Source organism: Gnatocerus cornutus, chromosome 2, assembly GCF_029298725.1.
Source record: "Gnatocerus cornutus isolate USDA-ARS CGAHR chromosome 2, icGnaCorn1.1, whole genome shotgun sequence".
NCBI classification, from domain to species: Eukaryota; Metazoa; Arthropoda; class Insecta; order Coleoptera; family Tenebrionidae; genus Gnatocerus; species Gnatocerus cornutus.
This window is the reverse complement of record NC_142234.1, coordinates 20,536,684-20,557,717: the sequence shown is the minus strand read 5'-3', so window position 1 is coordinate 20,557,717 and position 21,034 is coordinate 20,536,684. Positions and strand designations below refer to the sequence as shown.

Here is a 21,034-nt window from a genome sequence, read left to right as displayed (position 1 = left end):
AGCATTCTGCAATAATAAATACTTCATAGTCACTTTTTTACCTGGACAAGACATATTTCTATTTCCAGAGACTGAATAGTGCGCATTTGTAATTATCCATTCTATTCAGAATCATATTTTCTTATTTTCTATTAAGCACTTTAACATTTTTTCTTATTTATTCATTTTATTTTAATTTGTTATTACATTTTTTATGATAAAAATCTCGGGAATGAATTTCAAAATTTTGGAGCAAACGAATCCCATTTTAGAAATTTGTATTTTTAGGACTACAAAAAGTTATAAAATTCTATGAAAAAAAAATTTGTATCTTTGGTTGTGTTGGCGGCACTGCCATGAAATTTAGAGAGGTTACTTCTCTTAACTCATTTATTATCTGTACCAACTTTCAAAATTTTTGGGTAACAGGCTCAGATTTTAGAAATTTTAATTTTTAGGAATACAAAAAGTATCAAAATTCTATGAAAAAATTGTATCTTTAGTTGTGTTGGCGCCACTGCGATGAAATTAAGAGAAGCTACTATTCTTACATCATTCATTGTTTGTACCAAATTTCAAAATTATGGAACAACGGAATCAGATTTTAGAAATTTTTATTTTTAGAACTGCAAAGTTTTAAAAATCTATGAAAAAATTTTATATCTTTTGGTTGTGTTGGCCCCACTGCCATGAAATTTGAGGATATTATTACTCTTCACTTATTTATCATCTGTACCAAATTTTAAAATTCAGGGGCAACAGACTTAGATTTTAGAAATTTTAATTTTTAGGACCACAAAGTTTTAAAATTCTATGAAAAATATTTGTATCTTTAGTTGTGTTGGTGCCACCACGATGAAATTTAGAGAGGTTACTAGTCTTACGTCATTCATTATCAGTACCAAATTTCAAAATTATGGAGCAACAGACTTAGATTTTAGAAATTATTGGAAAGTAATTATTTTTAGGACCACAAAAAGTTTTAAAATTCTATGAAAAAAAATTGTATCTTTGATTGTGTTGGTGTCACTGCAATGAAATTTGGGAAAGTTACAACTCTTACTTCATTCATTATCTGTACTAAATTTCAAAATTATGGAGCAACAGACTTAGATTTTACAAATTTTAATTTTGGGGGGTATTTTTGGTTCGCCCGTACTTGAATGCAATTTTTTTTTCTTAGTTGTTAAACACTATCATCAACTTTATAGGACTTAGATAAAACTTAGATAGACTTAAATATTAGAATTATTGTTTTGGATCGACGAATTTTAAGCATTTTTTATGCACACTAGGGTAGTGTGCCATATAAAATAGGGTTTATATGGCTTTTTTTTAAAATGTGAGTCAGATTTTTATACTATAATAAAGAAAACTACCCTGTTTTTTTATGATTTATTAAAAATGTGAACCAGACGTAACATCTGAATCTGTGGTTTTTGTTGAAAAAAAAATGCATAGAAAATAGGAAAATGACTAAGAAAACTAGGTATAATAATCTGAGTTAGAATTTAAAAGAATTGGAAAATTTAACGTGTCCAAAAAATGGCCAGTTTTAAAGAAATTTTGTTATTTGATTGGTATGCAACCAATATTACAACATATTTTTATTTTTCATGTTGGCAATCCTGTATAGAATCTGTCAAAATGATGTCCCTTTTCATATGTAAAGTTAAGAATGTTCAATTTTTCTTCGATGGTAAATTATTGATTTATAAATAACCACAAATAACATAAAGTTTTAAAAAAAGTTTAAAAGTTTTAATTTTGACTTGGATATCTAAATTCAATTCTATACGTATCGATTTTCATTTCTTTAATTTTATAATCGTTTATTGTAATATTTAAAAACTCTTCGTACTGTTGAATATTCTCTTCTATTATATTTACTGGTTACTCTATTATTTAATTTTCCATATTTTTCAATATTATAGTTAGATGGTCTCTGAATTTTTATCAACTGGATTTAATATACTTTCTAATGCATATTCAAAACAGATTTTCTTGTTTTAAGCATTTAAATTTATTTGTTTTTGTATTATTTACACGGATGCAACATTTTTTATTTTTATAATATTTCCAAATCCCATAAGAATCTCATATTTTGTCGTGTTTTTCGTCCATAAATTTGTTTTTTTGTCCTGTAGAAAAAACAGGAGCTCCCACTGAGTGCAGTATATCAAAAATGTGAGGACTTTTAGCCCCAATGAACGGACGAAGGAAAAGTAGCGTATAATATGATCATATATATTCATTAAAATAAAATGTTTTTACATAGTCTTAGAAATAAAGTACGGATCGGATTGCATTCCGTAATAAATATAAAATCTAACAGTTTGGTAAAAGAACATAACATTATATAAACACTGATTTCTTCAAGAGGCAGTAACTTACAATTAGTATTCTTTCATTTATATCTATAGACGACGGGAATAAATTTCCTATTGTAAAAACCCCAATTTGTACAAATTTGTGATGTAAAAAAACAAGTTAGTAATGTCTAAACCTATAAATTAACCTTTTACCAACTTAATAAGCAATAAATGCACATCCTTTTTCAGGACACCGTCAAACAGTCTCAAATCAACAAAATATCACAAATTCTTCATTCCACAGTCACACTCTTCGCGAGATTTCTTGGACAATCCACGTTGCATCCTCTCAACACCGCGATGTGGAAACTGAGCAGTTGCATTGGAATGACTGTTAAAATTCCTTGTAAACAGTCGACTGTTTTGGGAATCTCCAAGCATCTGTGGCCGTATGCTTTAGTTTCGTCGTCATTTTTTTCGCAGATTATCACAGGTCTTCCTTGGCGAGCTGTAACTTGTTGGAGCGCGTTCACACACTTGGTGTATACAGGGTCGCGCATTATTATCATCATAACGGGCATGTCTTCATCGACCAGAGCAAGGGGGCCGTGTTTGAGCTCCCCGGCCATAATCCCCTCACTGTGCATATAAGTCAACTCTTTCACTTTCTACAATTAAGAGAAATAGAATTGTCGTTATAACAATCGGAGACTTACCAGAGCCCCTTCTAGACAAGTCGCGTAGTTGAAACCTCGCCCCATGATGAGTAGCGACTTCTTATTGTAGAGATCTTGAGCGAGAGCCTTCACTTGCTCGTCCAGTTGGAGAACCGCACGAATCTGTTGCTGCAGATTCTTGAGGCCTTCAATGATCTAGAAAAACACCGTAAATAAAAAGTGGGGGCCCAACACACCAACCTCTAATCTTCTGGAGGCTTGGGACAATCTGTCTTCACTCATAACCAGCGCGAACATCACCAAAGATATAAACTGACTGGTGTAAGCTTTCGTTGATGCAACCCCAATTTCGGGGCCCGCGTTGATGTGGACGCCGCAGTGGGATTCCCGGCAGATTGAACTCCCCACGGTGTTGGTAATACCAATGATGAGAGCCCCTCTTTGTTTGCAATACCGGAGGGCCATCAAAGTGTCAGCAGTTTCGCCCGATTGCGAGATGAAGAAGCAGACATCATCTCGGAAAACTGGAGTGGTGCGGTCTAAGAAGTCGCTGGCCAACTCTACCATCACTGGTAACTCAGTTAACTCCTCGAGCAACTGACGGGTTGCGATGGCGCTGTGGTAACTCGTACCACAACCAATTAGCATTAATCTTCTGCAGCGTTTGATTTCCGGGATGTAGTCTTTAATCCCGCCCAAAGTAACAGCCTGAAATAATACAATCAGAAGAACGAACCCACTGGTGGCCACTCACCATCGTGTCGAAGTTAACACGTCCTCGCATCGTATTAATGACGGACTCTGGTTGTTCGAAGATTTCTTTCTGCATGAAATAGTCGTAGTTTCCCTTCATGATTTGCTGCAACTTCATTTTGAGCGTATGAATTTCACGGGAGTGAGGATCGTCGTAAAGACGTCTCAGCCGGTGGATGCTGAGGGCGCCGTTTTTAATCGCCGCGACGTCGTCATCCTGGAATTTCACCTTTTAGCAAGAATTAGTGCCTTCCGGTCACTTACTTCAAAGTAGATGACGCGGTTCGTGTGCTCAATGATGGCGGAGGCGTCCGAGGCGAAGAAATATTCAACTTGTTTGTCTTCCAGCGGCTCGAATTCCGAAGTGGATTCAGATCGGGGCAGTACTGGGAAGTCAGTACGGCCATGGGGGCGGTGCTCTACAAGGAAATTCGTGAGTTTTCCGGAAAAAATTCAAAGAAAATCATGCATGCAGTGAGTAAAAGTACGACGTTTTAAAGTCTTGAAAGATGTTTAGTGGTTGTTTGAACATCTTTCTTTGGTTTTACTAGTGGAATAGTACGCACTGCACCAACACCTGATCATGCCCTAATGTTATCAACAGAGACAAAGTGTTAACGCATAAACAAGTAGTACTTACCACGGAACTTACTCTGAAAAACCGTCACCTTGTATACCAAAGCTTTTAGATTGAAAAAAAAGCAGAAGCTGTAATTATTTAAAACAAGACAACAAAGGTACTACCTGAGTGATTGGTATCAGCATCTGCATGGGTTCCAAGATTGGGAAAACAAGCGGAAAACAAACATTAAAATATGTAAACAAAACAAACAAGAACATAAAAACCAGAATCTATTTTTCACCTTGAATTCGACATAAAAAAGGCGTGACAAATATGACTCTGGTTCATTGTTTTATGAACTAAAATGCACTTTGATACAACAGAAAACGAAAAGAAATGAGTACTCAGGTCTAGTTGTAAAAGAAATTCCTTTACCAGAATCCCAATTATGTACAATTTACTAAAACCAGTTACGAGAGTCCTAGTAAATCTATTGTTACAAAGGTTTTTCATCGTATTTTTTATACAGAAACTACACTAAACCAGCCCTGAGTAGAACCTGTAAAGCAGTTAATGAAGTACAATTTTGTATACCTGTAGGTGTGTGGGGGTCATCGTCTATAGGGTCAAGCCAGGTCCATAGGAAGGAACAAAGAATGGGCAAAACAAAATTAATAGATTGTTAAAAATTCAGACACATTGCACTAAAATTCGACAGTGAATTAGTTTTAGTGGGATTAATTTCATAAGTTAGCTGCAATTGTTATTTAGTGAAAAATTAGTAATAGTTCAGGCAAAATAAACATGAACCTCAGAATAATACGCATAATTTATAAGTTACTTAAAATACTTTTGACATGTTTATTAACAGTGCCAAATGCCAAAATATTTGAGCAAGAAAGAGCAATTTAAAAAATATACATTAATAGGGTAAGCCAAAATTTCCTTCTATTTACTATAAAATTCCGTAATTTTGGTAATTTTAATGTCAAAACAATAAAAATTGGAGTAGTTACTATTTTTGGCATGTTTATTTACTGTGCTAAATGTTAAAATATTAGAGCAAGAAAGAACAATTTTAGAATTTTTTTTTGACAAGATAATCGAAAATTTTCCTCTTTATTCTATTCAATTCCGTATCTTTGGTAGTTTTAATGCCAATATAATAAAAATTGGACTAATTACTACTTTTAACATCTTTATTAACTGTGCCGAATGCCAAAATATAAGAACTAGAAAGAGCAAATTTAGAAATTTTTACTCTTAAGGAAGATAAAAAAAAAGTCAGCCTTTTCTAAAAAATTACGTAACTTTGCCAGTTTAAACGCTAAAACAATAAAATTTGCCGACACTATAATTTACAACACACTTATTAACTTAACTAAATCTCAAAATTTTATAGCAAGAAGGAGCAATTTTAGATATTTTTATTCAAAGGATAAACCAACATTTCTTTATAGAGTTTATTATATAATTTCGTAAATTTGGTAATTTGAACGCCAAGACAATCAAAATTTGAGCAGTTATTACTTTCGACACTTTTATTAATTGTGCCAAATGCCACATTAGAGCAAGAAAGAACAATTTTAGAAATTTTTGTTCTTCGGAAGAATAAAAAATGCCACTATTTTCTCTAAAATTACGTAACTTTAACAATTTAAACACTAAATCAAACAAATTTGTCGACGTTATAATTTACGGTACGATTATCAACTCCACCAAATTTCAAAATTTTAGAGCAAAAAAAATTTTAGAGTAAAAATTAGAATGTAAAAAAATACTTTAAAAAATACTTTCATAACTTAAAAATGTTAACCCCTACGAAAAATATTACGAGATCTTTTTTGTGGAAAATTTGATAATGTCCAATTTTTATAATAACAATTTTTGCCATTGGAATCACCAGTGGCAAGATATTTGCAAATATTTGTTTTCTTTGACATTTACTTTTTTAGCAGCACACCTATAGATGGGGACTTTTAACATTTAGTTTGGAACAATAAAATCAGCCATATGAGAATTATTCCGAGCTTTTCAAATTTTTGTGTGTATTTTGCTTCGACTATAACAGTAACAACATTGATCTTTTGTTAACACTGAAACAAACAAAAGTTTCGTTAGTCCTATACATGCGTCCTACGACTCTCATCTGAATTAACAAATATCAGGTTTTCATTTACAGCGGTATTGTAAAAAGCGTGTATTTAATAGCATCAAGCGTGCATTTTTGTAAAATTTTCTTTCAATAGAACAAACTTTCCAGTGGGTGTCAAATTTCGAGCACTGGAAAGTAATACGCACAAGCCTTCCAACCTTCACACTTCTATGGTCATCTATACAAATCATGCAAATATACAAACTACTTTAATAATCCCATATCTAGTGGCTAGTGCTGTACAAAATTTATCCGTGCGAGTCTACTTCTAGCCCTTAACTCACCCTTTCCGTACAAAATAGGAATATGATCCGTCGCCAATCTAGTCTTGGTTTTGATACCCACAAGCAGAGGCGACCCGCGACGGGTGGCTACACACTCCCCAGGGAAATGTTTAGATTTGAAGCACAACGCAAACGCGCCCTCCTACAAACAAATTGGTAAAACTCCACCATCGAGACGTGTGGTAATTTTACCAGTTGTTGAACGACGTTCTCGACAAGCTCCCTAAAAGAATAGTTAGGGTGCTGTTCGTAGAAGTGATGGATGAGTTTCGCGATGATTTCCGTGTCAGTTTCGCTCTCGAATTTGTATCCTTTGTTCTGAAGGAACACTTTAACTTCCTTGTAGTTGGTGATGATGCCGTTATGGACAACCACGAAGCTGTGTTGGGAATCGGAACGCTGCGGATGCGAGTTTACCTCGCTGGGGACTCCGTGGGTTGCCCAACGGGTGTGGGCGATTCCGCAGTGGATGTCTTCGATTCTGTCCATGTCCAGCTCTTGGGCCCCTGGGGAAAAACGCGGTTATATGCTGTTTGCACCAATAACGATGGGCACTCACGGGTTTGAATTTCCTCCTCAAGAGATGCGACTTTTCCCATTTTCTTGATGAGGGCCATGTCTTTGGAACAGGCCGAATCGATTGCGACACCGGCAGAGTCATATCCTCGGTATTCTAGACGCTTGAGACCGGTGACCAAAGTCTTGAGGATCTCTTCTCTTTTCTTGGGGGTGAGAAAGTTCAAGTACGCGAAAATTCCTGGAAAAAAAAACGGAAATTGACGATCAATAAGTATGACCTGAGCGTATTGCGAGATTTATTGTCTCTACTTAATGTTAAGTGAAAGTTTAATCCTTGTGAGCACGGAAGTGTGCGTTGGCACCATATGTAACTCTCCCAAATTGAAATGAAAAAATGTAAACAACAAAAAATGTTTCGTTTTTTTATTGGAAAGAAAAATAATGCCTTAAAGTTTGTACCTACAAGTGATAGGCACCCGTTTTAATGTTCTTGTGTAAGTTTCGGTGAAAGTTAAATGACATAAAATTTTTCCTGCATGGTTTTAACCGTAAAGCACTTGGCGATTATAATCTACGCGTTGGTAAAACTAATTAAAATAAGATATAGAGACCTAAAATGCTTGAGGACTAGTAATTAGAATGTGAGCGATTTGGAGAATTACATTTAGTGGGAGCTAAAAAATTACGTGTTACATAAATGGCTTTTCTTATAAACAAACAAACAAACGTATTAAGTACGATAATGAAAACGGTTTGTCGATAAGTCGAAGAATGCAAACAAAAAAATTGCAAGTCCTAAAAGTATTATGTAATGTGATTCCTTATCAAGATATTATTTCAATGAATGGTAAATTCTCTTTATGATGACCTTATAAATTTCCACAAAGTCTTTCCACAAAGTGATTATAATCAGTTCCATTCCACTAATCTAGAGTTATCTAAAATACAAAAGTAAGTACGAAATTTCCACAAATATGTATCTAGCTCAGATAAGAGATTTTAAACTGCACTTGCGACATTTACACGTTTAGATGCTATCAATTAAAAGAAAAATATCTCGTCTGTTTAAGATTCTATTTTTAACTTCAAATACGTCAAATTTTGGAAATTTTAAATTTGAGTGCGACCCAAAAACTTCAAATTTTTTTTTGGAAATTCTGTGGATTTGTTATTTACAGCACTGGATGGATGAAATTTGGGAAAGTTTCTATTTTAAACCTCTTTGTTGACTGTAGTAAATTGCAAAGTTATAGAACAAACATGTCGCATTTTAGAAATTTGTATTCAAAGTGCGAGCGAAAATCTGCAAAAAAAATCTTGTTCAATGCTCTGGTTTTGTTATTTGTAGCGCAATGGGGATGAAATTTGGGGAAGTTTCTATTTTTAACCCCTTTATTAACTCTACCAAATTGCAAAATTATAGAACAGATACGTCCAATTTTAGAAATTTTAAAATTGAGGGCGACCCAAAAATTTCAAACTTTTTTCTTGCAAATCCTGTAGATTCGTTATTTGCCGCGCTACAGAAATGAAATTTGGGGAAGTTTCTATTTTTAACTCCTTTATTAACTGCACCAAATTGCAACATTCAGGAACAAATACGTCGAATTTTAGAAATTTTAAATTTGAGCGCAATTTTTTTATTTATTGCAACATTACAGGAACTGAAAATCTCTCGTCTGCTAAATATTTTTATCAAGGAATTCTTTACTATTTGTTTAGTAGGAGTAATAAGTATTACTAAACATAGAACTTATCATGAATATAATGAACACATTCCCACTGAAACGATTGCAAAAACTGTGCAATAATTTCGCAACACAATTACGATAATCCATAAAAAACAATAGTGCGACTTCCTTTCAATCAAATTCCACAGGATAAACTATTTGTCAAAAATAAGAACACTATCAACAGGATGCAAGATTTACCTGTTAATTTTTAATACGTCACAATGATTTCTGAAGGAATTTTATCAAACAAATGAGTAAAATGAGACAAGTAGAGATAACGTCTTACTCAAATGTGCACTTTGAAGTGTTCTTATCAAATAAAAAAAATTACTGAATCAGTTTGATCATCGAGATTACAACAAATTTGTAAAGTTATCGTTAGATCTGTTGCTAAACATGGATTTAAAAATAAAGATGCGAGAGTACTTAATTTTGAGCTACTTCTTTTCAAGTTATTCGGTAGTTGGAATCATTAAAATGTTAAGACACCTAGAAAATGAACTAACCGCGGAAATTGTACAATTCATTAAATTCAAATAAATTCCAACAGAACAGCAAAAAGGAAGGTGTTCCCTTGTAACCTTTCATATCGTACCATGAGGTAACAACCTACACAATTCAGGTTCTTCAGGATGGTTTTAGAAAAAATACATAAATAAAACTTATGGGTGCAAGTATACACCACTGCTAAAACCAGTTACAAATGCCTTTGTGGCAAAACCTGCTGATAAAAAATAAAGAAACTATAGTTGATGTTTGGTAAACCGGCAAGATTTCTTCTAATTCGAAGTTCTGTTGGAGAAAAAAAGTGTTGATCGTAATTTTTAGAGATCTGGAAGAATTTTATGTTGCGACTTCCAGAATGTCAAGGACAGCTTCTGTCGATTGAATTATTTCATTGAAACTGAGAAAGTGAATTAATTCCGGGCGTCACAAGGAAAAAATGCCTTTCATCCGGCAAATTTCAGTAAATAAAAGTAAATTCTAATTATCATCCTTAAACTACACAACATCAATATTAACATTTGAAGAATTGGAAACGGAACTATTTTTATGTCCATCAAACACATTACTTAGAAAGTGTGCAGGAAATGCAAAATATTTAATAAGTAACCTTGGTACTGTCTACTGGCTCAAAATCGGTCTTGTTTGCATTGGGAAAAGTGAGGAAATGTTGAATGGTAATGAAAGAACCAGTAAAGGTCACTTTTACTTATAGTAACAAAGACTTTGATGGCCGTTACGAAAATCATATTGAAACCGTTTTGTTCATCTTATTATTTGTAGACACGTTAATAATGTTAAGAGTTACTTTCACTAGTTTCATAGTTGTCTACCACCTACCTGATTACATATTAAAAAAAATTTAAATAAACCAGGTAGGGCTGTTATACAACCTTTTATATGAAGCTGTAACAAATTCGAAACCGCAATTTTCTAATACGTGACAATATGAACAAGACGACGGTCTAAATCAAAGTGCCGAATCACCTCTTCGGGACTAAAAGATTCTTTAATTTAAGTAAAAAATGTGGCCACTTTTATTGTCTTTCTTTGCAATTTAAATATCTAATTATTAACATACAAAAAAAGATGTATTTGGCCTTTTTCGGCGATTTAGATCAATCGCAACAACAAATTTTTGCTAAAAACTAATTCTGCAGGGTTTTATTGGAAGAACACGTCGCAATTTTAAGTGTTTTTTAGGCTTCCCACTTAAAAATGATTGACTTTAGTTCCACTTCGACTCTCACTTTCCTTCAAATTGTAAACACCGTGGAAATAATAAACAGAAAATAAAAAATACATTTCGTTAAACAAAAACGAGTTTTGTGCCATTTTGGATTAGGTTATGTAAATAAAATGTAAGAGTAAAACTAGAAGATAATTCTTACCACACATTTTGCCGCCACGTATGTTATTGAAGACTATAAAAACGACACCTCAACTGCTAAGCGGAATACTGAGCAAATTTTAAGTCAGCTTACGTTTATATACCACGTTGTTTTGACGTCTTAAATGTCACTTTTGACATTTTGGGTGTCACTAGCGGTTGGGATAAGTAGGTTTCTTTTTTTTACGATTTCTCAAACGCACTATAGATGTCTCTGTGTCTTTTTGTTTAAATTTACAGTGGTGAACGAAACGAAATGGGACAAATAACGCCATGAAACGTTTTTTTGAGGCGTTTGTACTTATTAGAAGAAAAAAGATACAAATAAGAACAAATTTTATTGCTTTAGTAACATTAATATGTACACACAAATATAAATTAGAAAATAGAATATTACAAAATATAACTTTAAGGTAATTTAATATCAGTAGCATACCACGTTACTTTTAGACCAATTCAATTTGAAATTCAAGTGTAAAAATAGTACAAAACTCCATCAAAATATTGAATTTCTGAACCGCCGGCAGTCGAGAGATTAATATTGAAATTGATCATTTTTAGCAGTTCGGGGACTCTAGACACTATTTTTAACAATGCGAAAATGACTGAAATTGTTTTTGTACTATTTTTAGTGTCCAAATTGAAAGGGTTTAGAGATAACTCTCAGTACATTACTATCATACTTGAAACAATTCACACTGTATTTGCTACTTGTAGCAAAATAAGGAATAAATACTTGTACAAAAATAACAATAATCCTAATGCATCTTAAAAAATTAATAATAACACTGCACATGTTACTAATGAAATACAAGACGCTAAAAGTGGTCATAACTGTATAATTTTAGGAAAAATTGTCACAGCGTGACGCGAGATGATTTTAAGTATAGTTTAAAATTATGACTGCATGTTTTATTTAAATATAAAAAATATGATTTGTGCACAACCATTAAAACTAAATTTGTTGCCAATTACGTCACTGACAACATATTTTGTTACATGATATATCAGAGCCAAAAGAAAAAGTAAATGCGTAAAGAAAAGTTCATAAGTAACATAGAAAAATAAATAAGATTTTCTTCTAAAAACTACTTAAAAATTGGTAAAACTAAAAGGTTAAAGTAAATAAAAATATACACTGTAAACGACACGCAGAAAAACAAACAAAACTAGAATTTGGAATAAAGCTCTGATGAGTTTAAACTTAGATTTCTATATACAATTATATTATCATAAGACTTTTGTAACAATTTTAATATACACGTAGAGCAATTCTTAGTATACAAAAAGGCGAAGTGAAATCAGTACAATTGATTTGTGACTGTAAATAAGGTCATATTGCGCGATTACACATATGTAATCAAAGGTTACCACTAATTTACTAAAAAGGTACTTAACACTGGTCATACAAAAAATCTCAAGTGAATTGAAGACTAACATAAATCAGTTCTTGTACTTAAGAGTTTTCCAAATATCTACGACGAACGTAATTCTAAATTGCTCTTACACAATACATTTTTAGAGATCATTAAATTTGCTTTAGTTTACACTCACACTACATTAACAACTCTCACGCTATAATCTCAAAAAACGCACTTCAGGCCTCACACACATTTCAACAATATAAATAAAAAATACCATAAAATACAAGCCATAAACTATGAAAGTGAACACAATTCTTTTGTTATAAAACAGAAGTATAAACTACACTGTACATGATGAAATTATAGTTAACATGTGATACTGGAAACTGAAACTAGAAAGTCTCATCCACTCCTACTATTCGAATAAAAAAAAAGAAGCTACGATTGTCCTTTAACACGTTTGGATAAATAGAACCTCCATATAAATGCAGACGCATTTAATTAATATCGTGAAGTCATGAATATATCCTCAAATTATGATCATCTTTCATAAAATATGGGACCAACAAAAAGAGTTCAACAACAAAGATAAAATTAAGTAATAAACTAGAATTGATTACTGATTTCGTCGCTCGGATCGCACTCAGACTCACTCTCGGAGTTCCCTGAAGACGAAGACCCTTCATAATAACCAAATTTCTCATCAGGATCATAATAAATCTCAGCTCCGGGAAAAATATATCGGCTCGGTTTAACAAGGTAGAACGAATTTGCAGGCAATCGGTCAGCCAGACTCTTCTTGATTTTCGGTTGCCAGAAACCTTTCAGATCTGATGTGCTCGTGCTTTCCAAATACGACGAATTTATCTTGTTTTCTTCAGCTAGAGTTGTATTCGATATGTTGGAGAATTGGGGGTCACTTCGGTCGGGTTCATCGAAGTCTTTCGTGATTCTACAGTTGTAGTCCAGGTTTTCGTCGGAAGTGTCATCGTATTTTGTTTCCAGGTCGGCGAAGTTGGAATTGTCGCCGATTCCGGAGTCTCTGGTGGAGTCCACGGACATGTGGCGTTCCTTTGTCGACTTTATGTCTAGAGAATTGACAAGTTCTGTGTCCAACAACGATTGCTTATTTATAATTGACGTTTTGTTGCATGATGCACTACACTCACTATTGAATTCTATGTCTTTTGGTAAGGAACTACATTTTGTACTAGCATTACATTTGCATAGACACGGCTCTCTGTTGGGCTCTAACTGATCATCTATACAATTTGGCTCGGTTCTGATTTCAACACTGTCTTCTGGAGTACTCAGCTCATCGACTTTGAGCGTAAAGTCCGAGATAGGCTCTTCTAACGGAAGTAAATGTGACGCTTCTTCTAACACCTTCTCCTCAAAAACGCCTTCTTTCCAAACTCCACCGAACCTAAACACGACGTTAACACAAAAAAAAAAAAAACAAAACGAGTAACTTACAGGTGACAAAGGTGGTTGACGATGACGTCGCAGTCGCCCAACAGCTCCACATCGAAGTGACAGTGCGGCAAAGGCTCTCTGTTGATTAAAATCTGAGGGACATGCGCGGGTAATGAGCTGGGAATAAGAGCAACAGGGCGAACTTTAAGCGAGCTCCCTATCACCAACAAGAGGTCACACTTTGTCTTATCCTCAGCCATCGCCTCATGGAATGTATCTGGAAGTCCTTCGCCAAAGAACACAATGTCTGGCTTCATTATTCCCGAAGAAACCAACTGTCTGTAATCAATCTCGCTCCCTTCCTCCTTCTGATCGTCCAAAGACGGAACACAGGTCTTTTCAGGGTGACATTTTTCACAAAGTGGGATCTTCTGTGCCAAAACTATCTCTCTGATAGCATCTGCAGAGACTTTATACCCGCACTTCGTGCAAGTGGCTGTGGCGAAGGAACCGTGACATTCAATGACTTTCTCAATGTTCGCTTCCTTCTCCAGGGTGTCGATATTTTGGGTGTAGTTCCTCAATAATTTACCGTATTTTTCTAACATTTTTATAAACCTGTAAAACAGTGTTAAAACTGATTACGATGGTGTTTGTGGCGACTCTACCTGTGGCAAGGACTGGGTTTGAACTTCCCGGGATAAATATCTCTGGCGAATTTAAAAAACGGCCGTGGATCCTGACTAAAATAACCAATATCGAACATAGCTTGTGGGTCTGGAAGATCCGGGAAATCAATCGCCAATCTGACGTAAATCCCGTCACGAGATCTGAAGTCTGGAATTCCGCAAGAAACAGACACACCAGCACCGGTTAATACTATAATATTTTGAGCACCTGAAACCCGAAATTAGCTCGTGTTCAACAGGGAAATCGTCTCAAACCTTTAACTAATCGAACTACATCATCCAAAGTATTAACATGTCTCAATTTGTTTCTTCTCGGTGGTTCTGACAACATGTTAATTATCAACTTCCACAGTGTGACCTCGTCGACATATTGAGGGACTTGATCCAAGTTAACACCAAGGTCGCTCAATAATGTCCGCGGATTAACGCCGTTTTGCATTTGCTTCTGGATCTATTAAAGCATTATTAGAAACGATTTAGTCTTCATAGATGGGAACTTACCCATATCATACTTCCAGACATGGGCTTCCAGTCTTGTCCAGAAAGGTCTGATAGTCCGCTGATTTCACTTACTGTGGATACATTGTCGTCGTCTGCTTCGATACTGTCCTGAGATGTGTCTGCTTGATCTGTCCGTGAAGGAGTAAGGAATATTTCTGATAAACTTGAGAGACTTTCTTGGACATCTCCTGGGTCCGTTTGCGGGGATGTTTGGTGGGATGAAGTTGGGATTGATTCTAGTGCTGAAGCTTCATATCCTGAATCGCAATCCGCCGAAATTCCTGCGAAGAAACGAAAAAGAATGAAAGATGAATCATCAAAAAATTCTAAAATAGAAATTAACATTCGTTTTAAATGTTTCCTCCAAAATTGAAAGATCTCTTTTTTGTTCTCAATCGTATGAAATTTACAGTTGCGGCAAGTAAATTTCGAGCGCCATCTAACAGTGTAAAACAGCCTTTACTTGCCGATAACCACATAACTGAAGTTTCAAAGTTCAAATACCAATGTCAATCAGAGCTGCAGTAAAGCGTAATTTACATTTGATTTGAAGACGTGATGGTAGATTTATGTCTAAAATTTATTGCTCGTAAGTGTACAATCCAATACAAGATAAACACTTTTTTGATAATCCGTGTTTAGTGAAGTTGTTGGCTGGATAAAAAATGTTCTCAAAACACATTTGAAGGTTTTCGGTTGTGTTAATCTGTTCTGCTTGATTTCAGACGCGTATGGAAATTTACAAATTAATTTCATTCAAAACAGGTAGTTTATGCTTTAAGGTTTTTTTTCAATTTTTTACAATAGAATGCGGTCTTTGCTACAAATATAAAAAGTGATGAAAATAAAACTGAATGCTTGTCAAATCAGTAAAGAACGACGACTAACAATTCGAATTGCTTCCAATTTCTTACTTTGGGCGTTTATAATTTTTTTTTCTAAATTAGACCACTGCTAGTCATTTTTCTGTTCATATTTTTTAGATACAGTCGCGGCCAAATCATTTTGGACATCATTTTATTGACATTTTGAAAATTTGAGTGTAGTCTATGCATTACTGTCAATTTGACGTGCAATTTCAATCAATTTTGTCAAGTGACAAAAATAATGACATATCTAAAGGGTGCTTTACATTTGAGAATGACAATCGAATTACTTTGACGTCCAAAACTATTTGCCCGCAACTGTATTACAAGTTTCAAAAAATATAGATTGGCTTCCAAAATTGTTTATTTACAGCCGTACTAAAAATAAAAATGTAACTAAAAGAAAAAAAAATGTTTTTCGATTTCATTCAATTAATCGAAGCTGAGGTTAGAATTTCGTAACATAAAAGAGCGATTTTACGTTTAGTCCATCGAATTCCTCAAGAAAAGAGACTCCACGGTCAAAAAATAACATTTTTGAATAAAATGGTTTTAGAACTCTAGAATTTCGTATTTTTTCTAATTACGTTGCATAATTCAAAATATTTACAATTTTGGCGCATCCACCATTTTTAGACCTTTTAGAAGTGACATTTCATATAATTTTTTAGGAATTTATAAATTGTATTTTCATTCTGCGGATATTCAGAAACTTCTTCGTTAACATTGACGAAATCTTCAAGAAAATAAACACATTTCAAAAGTTTAATTTTTTAGTTTTATAATTTTTTGATGCGACATATTTAGCAAAACTTTCTGTGAGTTCTTCTTCGTTCTGTGGATATTTGATAAATTCCGGGCTTCAGGGGTTAGGCAGACGAACTTTTTTAAAACTGCGCGCAACTGTAGAACTTCGTATTCTTCTTAATTCGGAGGATATACAGATAAAAAAATTCTTTTTCGAGGAAATTAAGCTATAATAAAAGACAGATTTTATTTGCCAACACATATTTACACAGATCCACCGATTTTCGTACGAAATAAGTCTGGAAATTTTGAAAAAAAAAATAAAGAAAAGGACGAATTTCGAGTTTAAACTTTAATTTGATAGAAAAATGCAAATGGAAATACATGATGTGAAAAAGTGATAAATTCTGATTAAAATATGTCGTTGCTGTTAAATTATTTATTATTTACAATTTTAGCACTAATTACTACGAAAAACACGGACTTTTCCGTTTACATAAACAATAGTCCACGTGTTTTTGACAGTAAATTTAACCTCTTCCACTGACACCGACATATTTTTGGGTGCAATTTTTGAAAATAAAAAGACCCTGTCTTAAAAACATGCACGTGTTCAAAAATCTTTCTTTTTCAAAAAAAAATGCGGGAAAATTCCCTGTCGTGACCTTGATTGAGGTAAATAAAACCACTAAATTGAAAAAAAATATGGAAATTTTATTTCAACAGCCTTCTTCAGATATAATGGTAACAAGAGACCTGCCATGAGATGATCAACAATTCACATGCATGTGACTTGTGAAAATGTGTCAAAATGAAATTTTTGCAAGTTCAGTCATTTCGATCCGAAAGCACCACGCCTACAAAATGTCCGCTAGTCGCCTTTGTTCTAGTCGCCATATTGGATGAGAAATTTTCCCTAAACAACCAAACATATTTTGGAAAATTTACCTTCAGAAATGTCAATCGTGCCTCCAGTTGTTGTGGAAAAACTAGAAAAGTCTCCCCCATTGCACAATTCACCTATATTCGACTCTTTTAGGTCGAGTTTAATTCGTTTCGCACTGGATTCGTGTTCAGCAACGTCAGGATAGGTATCCATCTTTGACACGAATAAAAGTCTTTTCGAGAATCAAGTTGCCGGAAGAACAATTGAGGTGCGCATGTCAGGACTACCCATAATCCTTTGCGTTGTCTGCTCACTTGCCGTCAAGAGACAGACAGCAAATTATTTGTGAAATATTACAAATTCATGCTTGTTTTGCCAAGTTTTACTACAATTTTCAAACTCATTGTGTAACTGAAACAACATGCCGAAGAATAAAGGTAAGCCCACATCTGCTGCGTCACGGGCGAATCGTTATCTACGCATATTTGCGAACCCCACGTTCCAGATTGACACTTGCCACTTTTTTTTACTTTTAAAACTTCACCCTCTGGAATTTTCCCAATGATCCTCCACATTCAACTCACTGTTTTGCCACAGACTTGACCATCTAAAATGTTACAGGAAAGGGAGGTAAGAACCGCAGGAGGGGTAAGAACGAGAACGAAACAGAAAAACGTGAATTGGTCTTCAAAGAAGACGGCCAAGAATACGCCCAAGTCACTAAAATGTTGGGAAACGGGAGATTAGAAGCAATGTGTTTTGATGGTGTCAAAAGGTTATGTCACATACGAGGGAAACTGAGGAAGAAGGTAAACAAGTCTTTGTCTGAACAAACTACATTGTCCTAATTCAAGGTGTGGATCAATCAAGGTGATATTATCCTAATTGGATTGCGAGATTATCAAGATGCCAAAGCAGACGTCATTCTCAAATACACGCCAGATGAAGCGCGGAATCTTAAAACATATGGCGAATTCCCTGAATCTGTTAGGATTAACGAAACTGTCACGTTTGTTGAGGAAGGATTTGATGAGGACATTGAATTTGGGGATGATATTAGTTCAGCAGATGAAGCAGATCCTGTTGATGGTGTAAGAGTACTCACAGGTCACTTTTGACTGTATTTACATTGTCTGTTTTAGATCTGATGTCAGTTGTATCTATCTTCCACCAAGTACTTGCCAGCTGGATTGGTAGTATCTCAGTTGGTTTCATCTCTAGGTAAAATTTGTTCATAACTGTTAACATTAGTGTGACATCTGTGTACCATTTTAATAAGTGCTTTCTTTTAAATCAATCTTGGTAATTTCACGTATTTCAACATAGTACTTGTTGACATCTCTTTATTTCATTCTGTATATTTTATATGGTTTTTGAATTTTACAGTGAGTTTTATTTTCAAAGAAATCACAAAAAAAGTGTAAAAGTGTTAATAAAATATTGTAACATAGCAGTACACAGACACGCATTTTATGTTGTGCCTTCTCATCTTGAATCCTTTTTTTCAGCAGCGAACCATTAGGTCGATATGCAAATTAAGTGTTACCAGCATAAAAACGCCTAAAAGTCATTAAAACTAATAAAACATTAAAAAACTACAATTTGCGTTTAATAGGGAGAGTATTGTTTTGCATGACACATAAAATTGATATAAATCCATTTTTACGGAAATTTAAATCGTGAATTCAACCCAAAAGGAGTAATTGACATAATTTGAAGAGTTCTACTTGTGCAGTTTCTTTTACACGATCTATTTACAGTAGACTCGACAATTTCAAGTTGTGTTTTGGTCCTCTCGTTAATTTGAAGTAAAATCGAGAACTTTTTTCCCGTCAACACTATAAATTGAATTTTTTTCTTCCGAACTTTGTTAATTTGAAGTCCTGGGCGTACAAAAAAAACAACAAAAAACATCTGAACAAGCCATTCTTAAAAATTACATTGCAGCTTTTAAATCAGATTTTACATTGTTTTGACTCTTTTAATAAATGGTTCTCGGAAGTTTCGTCGTAGCATTAATCTGTTTCACCAAAAATATTCATAGCAAGTTTTACGATATTTTTCCACAGTAAATTTTACGCTCTCTTCGCTGGTTTCTTTTTTCTGATCATTGTCTGTTTGCCTTTAAACTCGTTTGTTTGATTTTTTTTTCTTTTTTTTTGTTTATTTGAATCACAAAAAGTTTTTATGTATTGTTGGTTGCCTAATACATTTTGAGTTTGACAAATTGACATATAACCCTACTTTTTCACCTAAAGAAAATCGTGAATTACAACCTATTATGTAAATATCCACGATAAAAATTGATTTTTTGTGGTTGATTCTTACAATTTACTTCTATAAAAATCTAATTATATGTGCCAATATCAACAGAATGTATGATGAAAATTTCCGAGACACTCTTGCCCAACTATGTTTTAAACACTTCCACGCTCTCCCAAAAACTGGAAAACCAAAGGAAAACGAGTGGACTATTTTATCATGTATAATTCTCCAAGAAAACGACAAATTAGAAGTCGTAGCTCTAGGAACTGGCACAAAATGCATTGGTCAAGACAAAATGTCCAAAGACGGAGACATCTTAAACGATTCCCATGCTGAAGTTATATGCAGGCGAGCCTTTATCAGATTTATCTACGAAGACATCCTGCAAAGAAATGGATTTTTTACCTTTATCTCAGAACAGCAAAAATTTGAATTAAAATCAGGTATTAAGTTTCACTTTTTTTCAACTCAAGTGCCTTGTGGAGATGCTGCAATTTTCCCCAAGCAAGACAGCGAAGATTTCGGTGATTTACTAAGTGAACAGAGTTCGTGCAAACGCACTTGTTCAGAATCTGAAGTCCCAGCAAAAAAAATGAAGACTGGGGGCGATATTTTCAGAACGGGGGCTAAATGTTTAAATTCGGATACTAATCAAGATTTGAAAGTGCAAGGGGTTGATTTCCACGTCACGGGGGTTGTTAGGACTAAACCTGGAAGGGGAACACCCACGCTTTCTGTTTCTTGTAGTGATAAAATCGCGAAATGGTGCCATTTGGGGCTACAGGGGGCTCTCCTGAGTGTCTTGTTAAAGGAGCCGGTTTATTTTAGTAGTTTTACTGTTTCTGGAGGCACACCTTACGATGAGGATGCGATGAGACGCGCATTATTTGTAAGACTAGAACAGCAATGTAATGTTAGTTTAGGACAGGCAAAATTAGGATTCTCTTCATGTAAATCTAAGAGCAAACTTCCGTGTCCTGCCAGTATAATTTGGCTGAAAGGAAATAATCTCGAAAGGTAAACGGATTTTTTTTTTCAGTGGAAAACAACAGTTAATGCTTTATTTTTAAGGAAAATTGAAGTTGCAATCGATGGTCAACGCCAAGGAGTCACTAAAAGCAAACTGAAATCGTCTGGAGCACTGCAAATTTGTAAAAAAGAATTTTTCGGAAAATTCGTCCAAATAGTTAAACAGTTTGAAATTCAATTAAATGTCGACTTTTTGGACCAATTAACTTACAAAGAAGCAAAAATGTGTGCCCAAAACTATCAGATGTCCTGGGCACTGCTTCAAAGTCATTTTAAAGTCTGGCCGAAAAAAGACGAAACTTTGTTGAATTTTCAAAATGTTTGCAACGTACAGAAATAATGAAAAACTGTGATAATGGGATAATATTTTAATAAAACATCGATTTTCTTTCTTTTCCAAAAA

General features: G+C 34.3%; 4 protein-coding genes across 7 annotated transcripts; 2 read left to right on the top strand and 2 right to left on the bottom strand.

Annotated features, from left to right (window-relative positions):
* Positions 1 to 2,212: 2,212 nt before the first annotated feature.
* On the bottom strand, positions 2,213 to 11,021 carry LOC148179939 (glutamine--fructose-6-phosphate aminotransferase [isomerizing] 1-like). Of its 4 annotated transcripts, XM_088029360.1 has the most exons (11): positions 10,870 to 11,021; positions 7,282 to 7,479; positions 6,915 to 7,228; positions 6,723 to 6,864; positions 4,878 to 4,901; positions 4,466 to 4,486; positions 3,986 to 4,140; positions 3,723 to 3,938; positions 3,209 to 3,676; positions 3,008 to 3,163; positions 2,213 to 2,959 (listed from the first exon to the last, which is right to left on the bottom strand). In XM_088029360.1, the coding sequence occupies exons 1-11, from the start codon at positions 10,874 to 10,876 to the stop codon at positions 2,585 to 2,587; spliced, it is 2,076 nt and encodes a 691-aa protein (XP_087885486.1). In that variant the 5' UTR covers positions 10,877 to 11,021; the 3' UTR covers positions 2,213 to 2,584. The 4 variants fall into 4 exon arrangements, with proteins under 4 accessions (XP_087885486.1, XP_087885487.1, XP_087885488.1 ...); XM_088029361.1 differs by lacking the exon at positions 4,466 to 4,486; XM_088029362.1 differs by lacking the exon at positions 4,878 to 4,901.
* Positions 11,022 to 12,735: 1,714 nt separating this feature from the next.
* Sirt1 (NAD-dependent protein deacetylase sirtuin-1) lies at positions 12,736 to 17,550 on the bottom strand. The gene is made up of 6 exons (XM_088050832.1): positions 17,400 to 17,550; positions 14,839 to 15,119; positions 14,593 to 14,788; positions 14,317 to 14,545; positions 13,709 to 14,266; positions 12,736 to 13,658 (listed from the first exon to the last, which is right to left on the bottom strand). The coding sequence occupies exons 1-6, from the start codon at positions 17,548 to 17,550 to the stop codon at positions 12,839 to 12,841; spliced, it is 2,235 nt and encodes a 744-aa protein (XP_087906958.1). The 3' UTR covers positions 12,736 to 12,838.
* A 132-nt stretch (positions 17,551 to 17,682) lies between these two features.
* eIF1A (eukaryotic translation initiation factor 1A) lies at positions 17,683 to 18,797 on the top strand. The gene is made up of 4 exons (XM_088050833.1): positions 17,683 to 17,774; positions 17,959 to 18,146; positions 18,192 to 18,428; positions 18,480 to 18,797. The coding sequence occupies exons 1-4, from the start codon at positions 17,759 to 17,761 to the stop codon at positions 18,483 to 18,485; spliced, it is 447 nt and encodes a 148-aa protein (XP_087906959.1). The 5' UTR covers positions 17,683 to 17,758; the 3' UTR covers positions 18,486 to 18,797.
* A 740-nt stretch (positions 18,798 to 19,537) lies between these two features.
* On the top strand, positions 19,538 to 20,986 carry Adat1 (Adenosine deaminase, tRNA-specific 1). The gene is made up of 2 exons (XM_088030996.1): positions 19,538 to 20,619; positions 20,674 to 20,986. The coding sequence occupies exons 1-2, from the start codon at positions 19,712 to 19,714 to the stop codon at positions 20,969 to 20,971; spliced, it is 1,206 nt and encodes a 401-aa protein (XP_087887122.1). The 5' UTR covers positions 19,538 to 19,711; the 3' UTR covers positions 20,972 to 20,986.
* Positions 20,987 to 21,034: the final 48 nt, after the last annotated feature.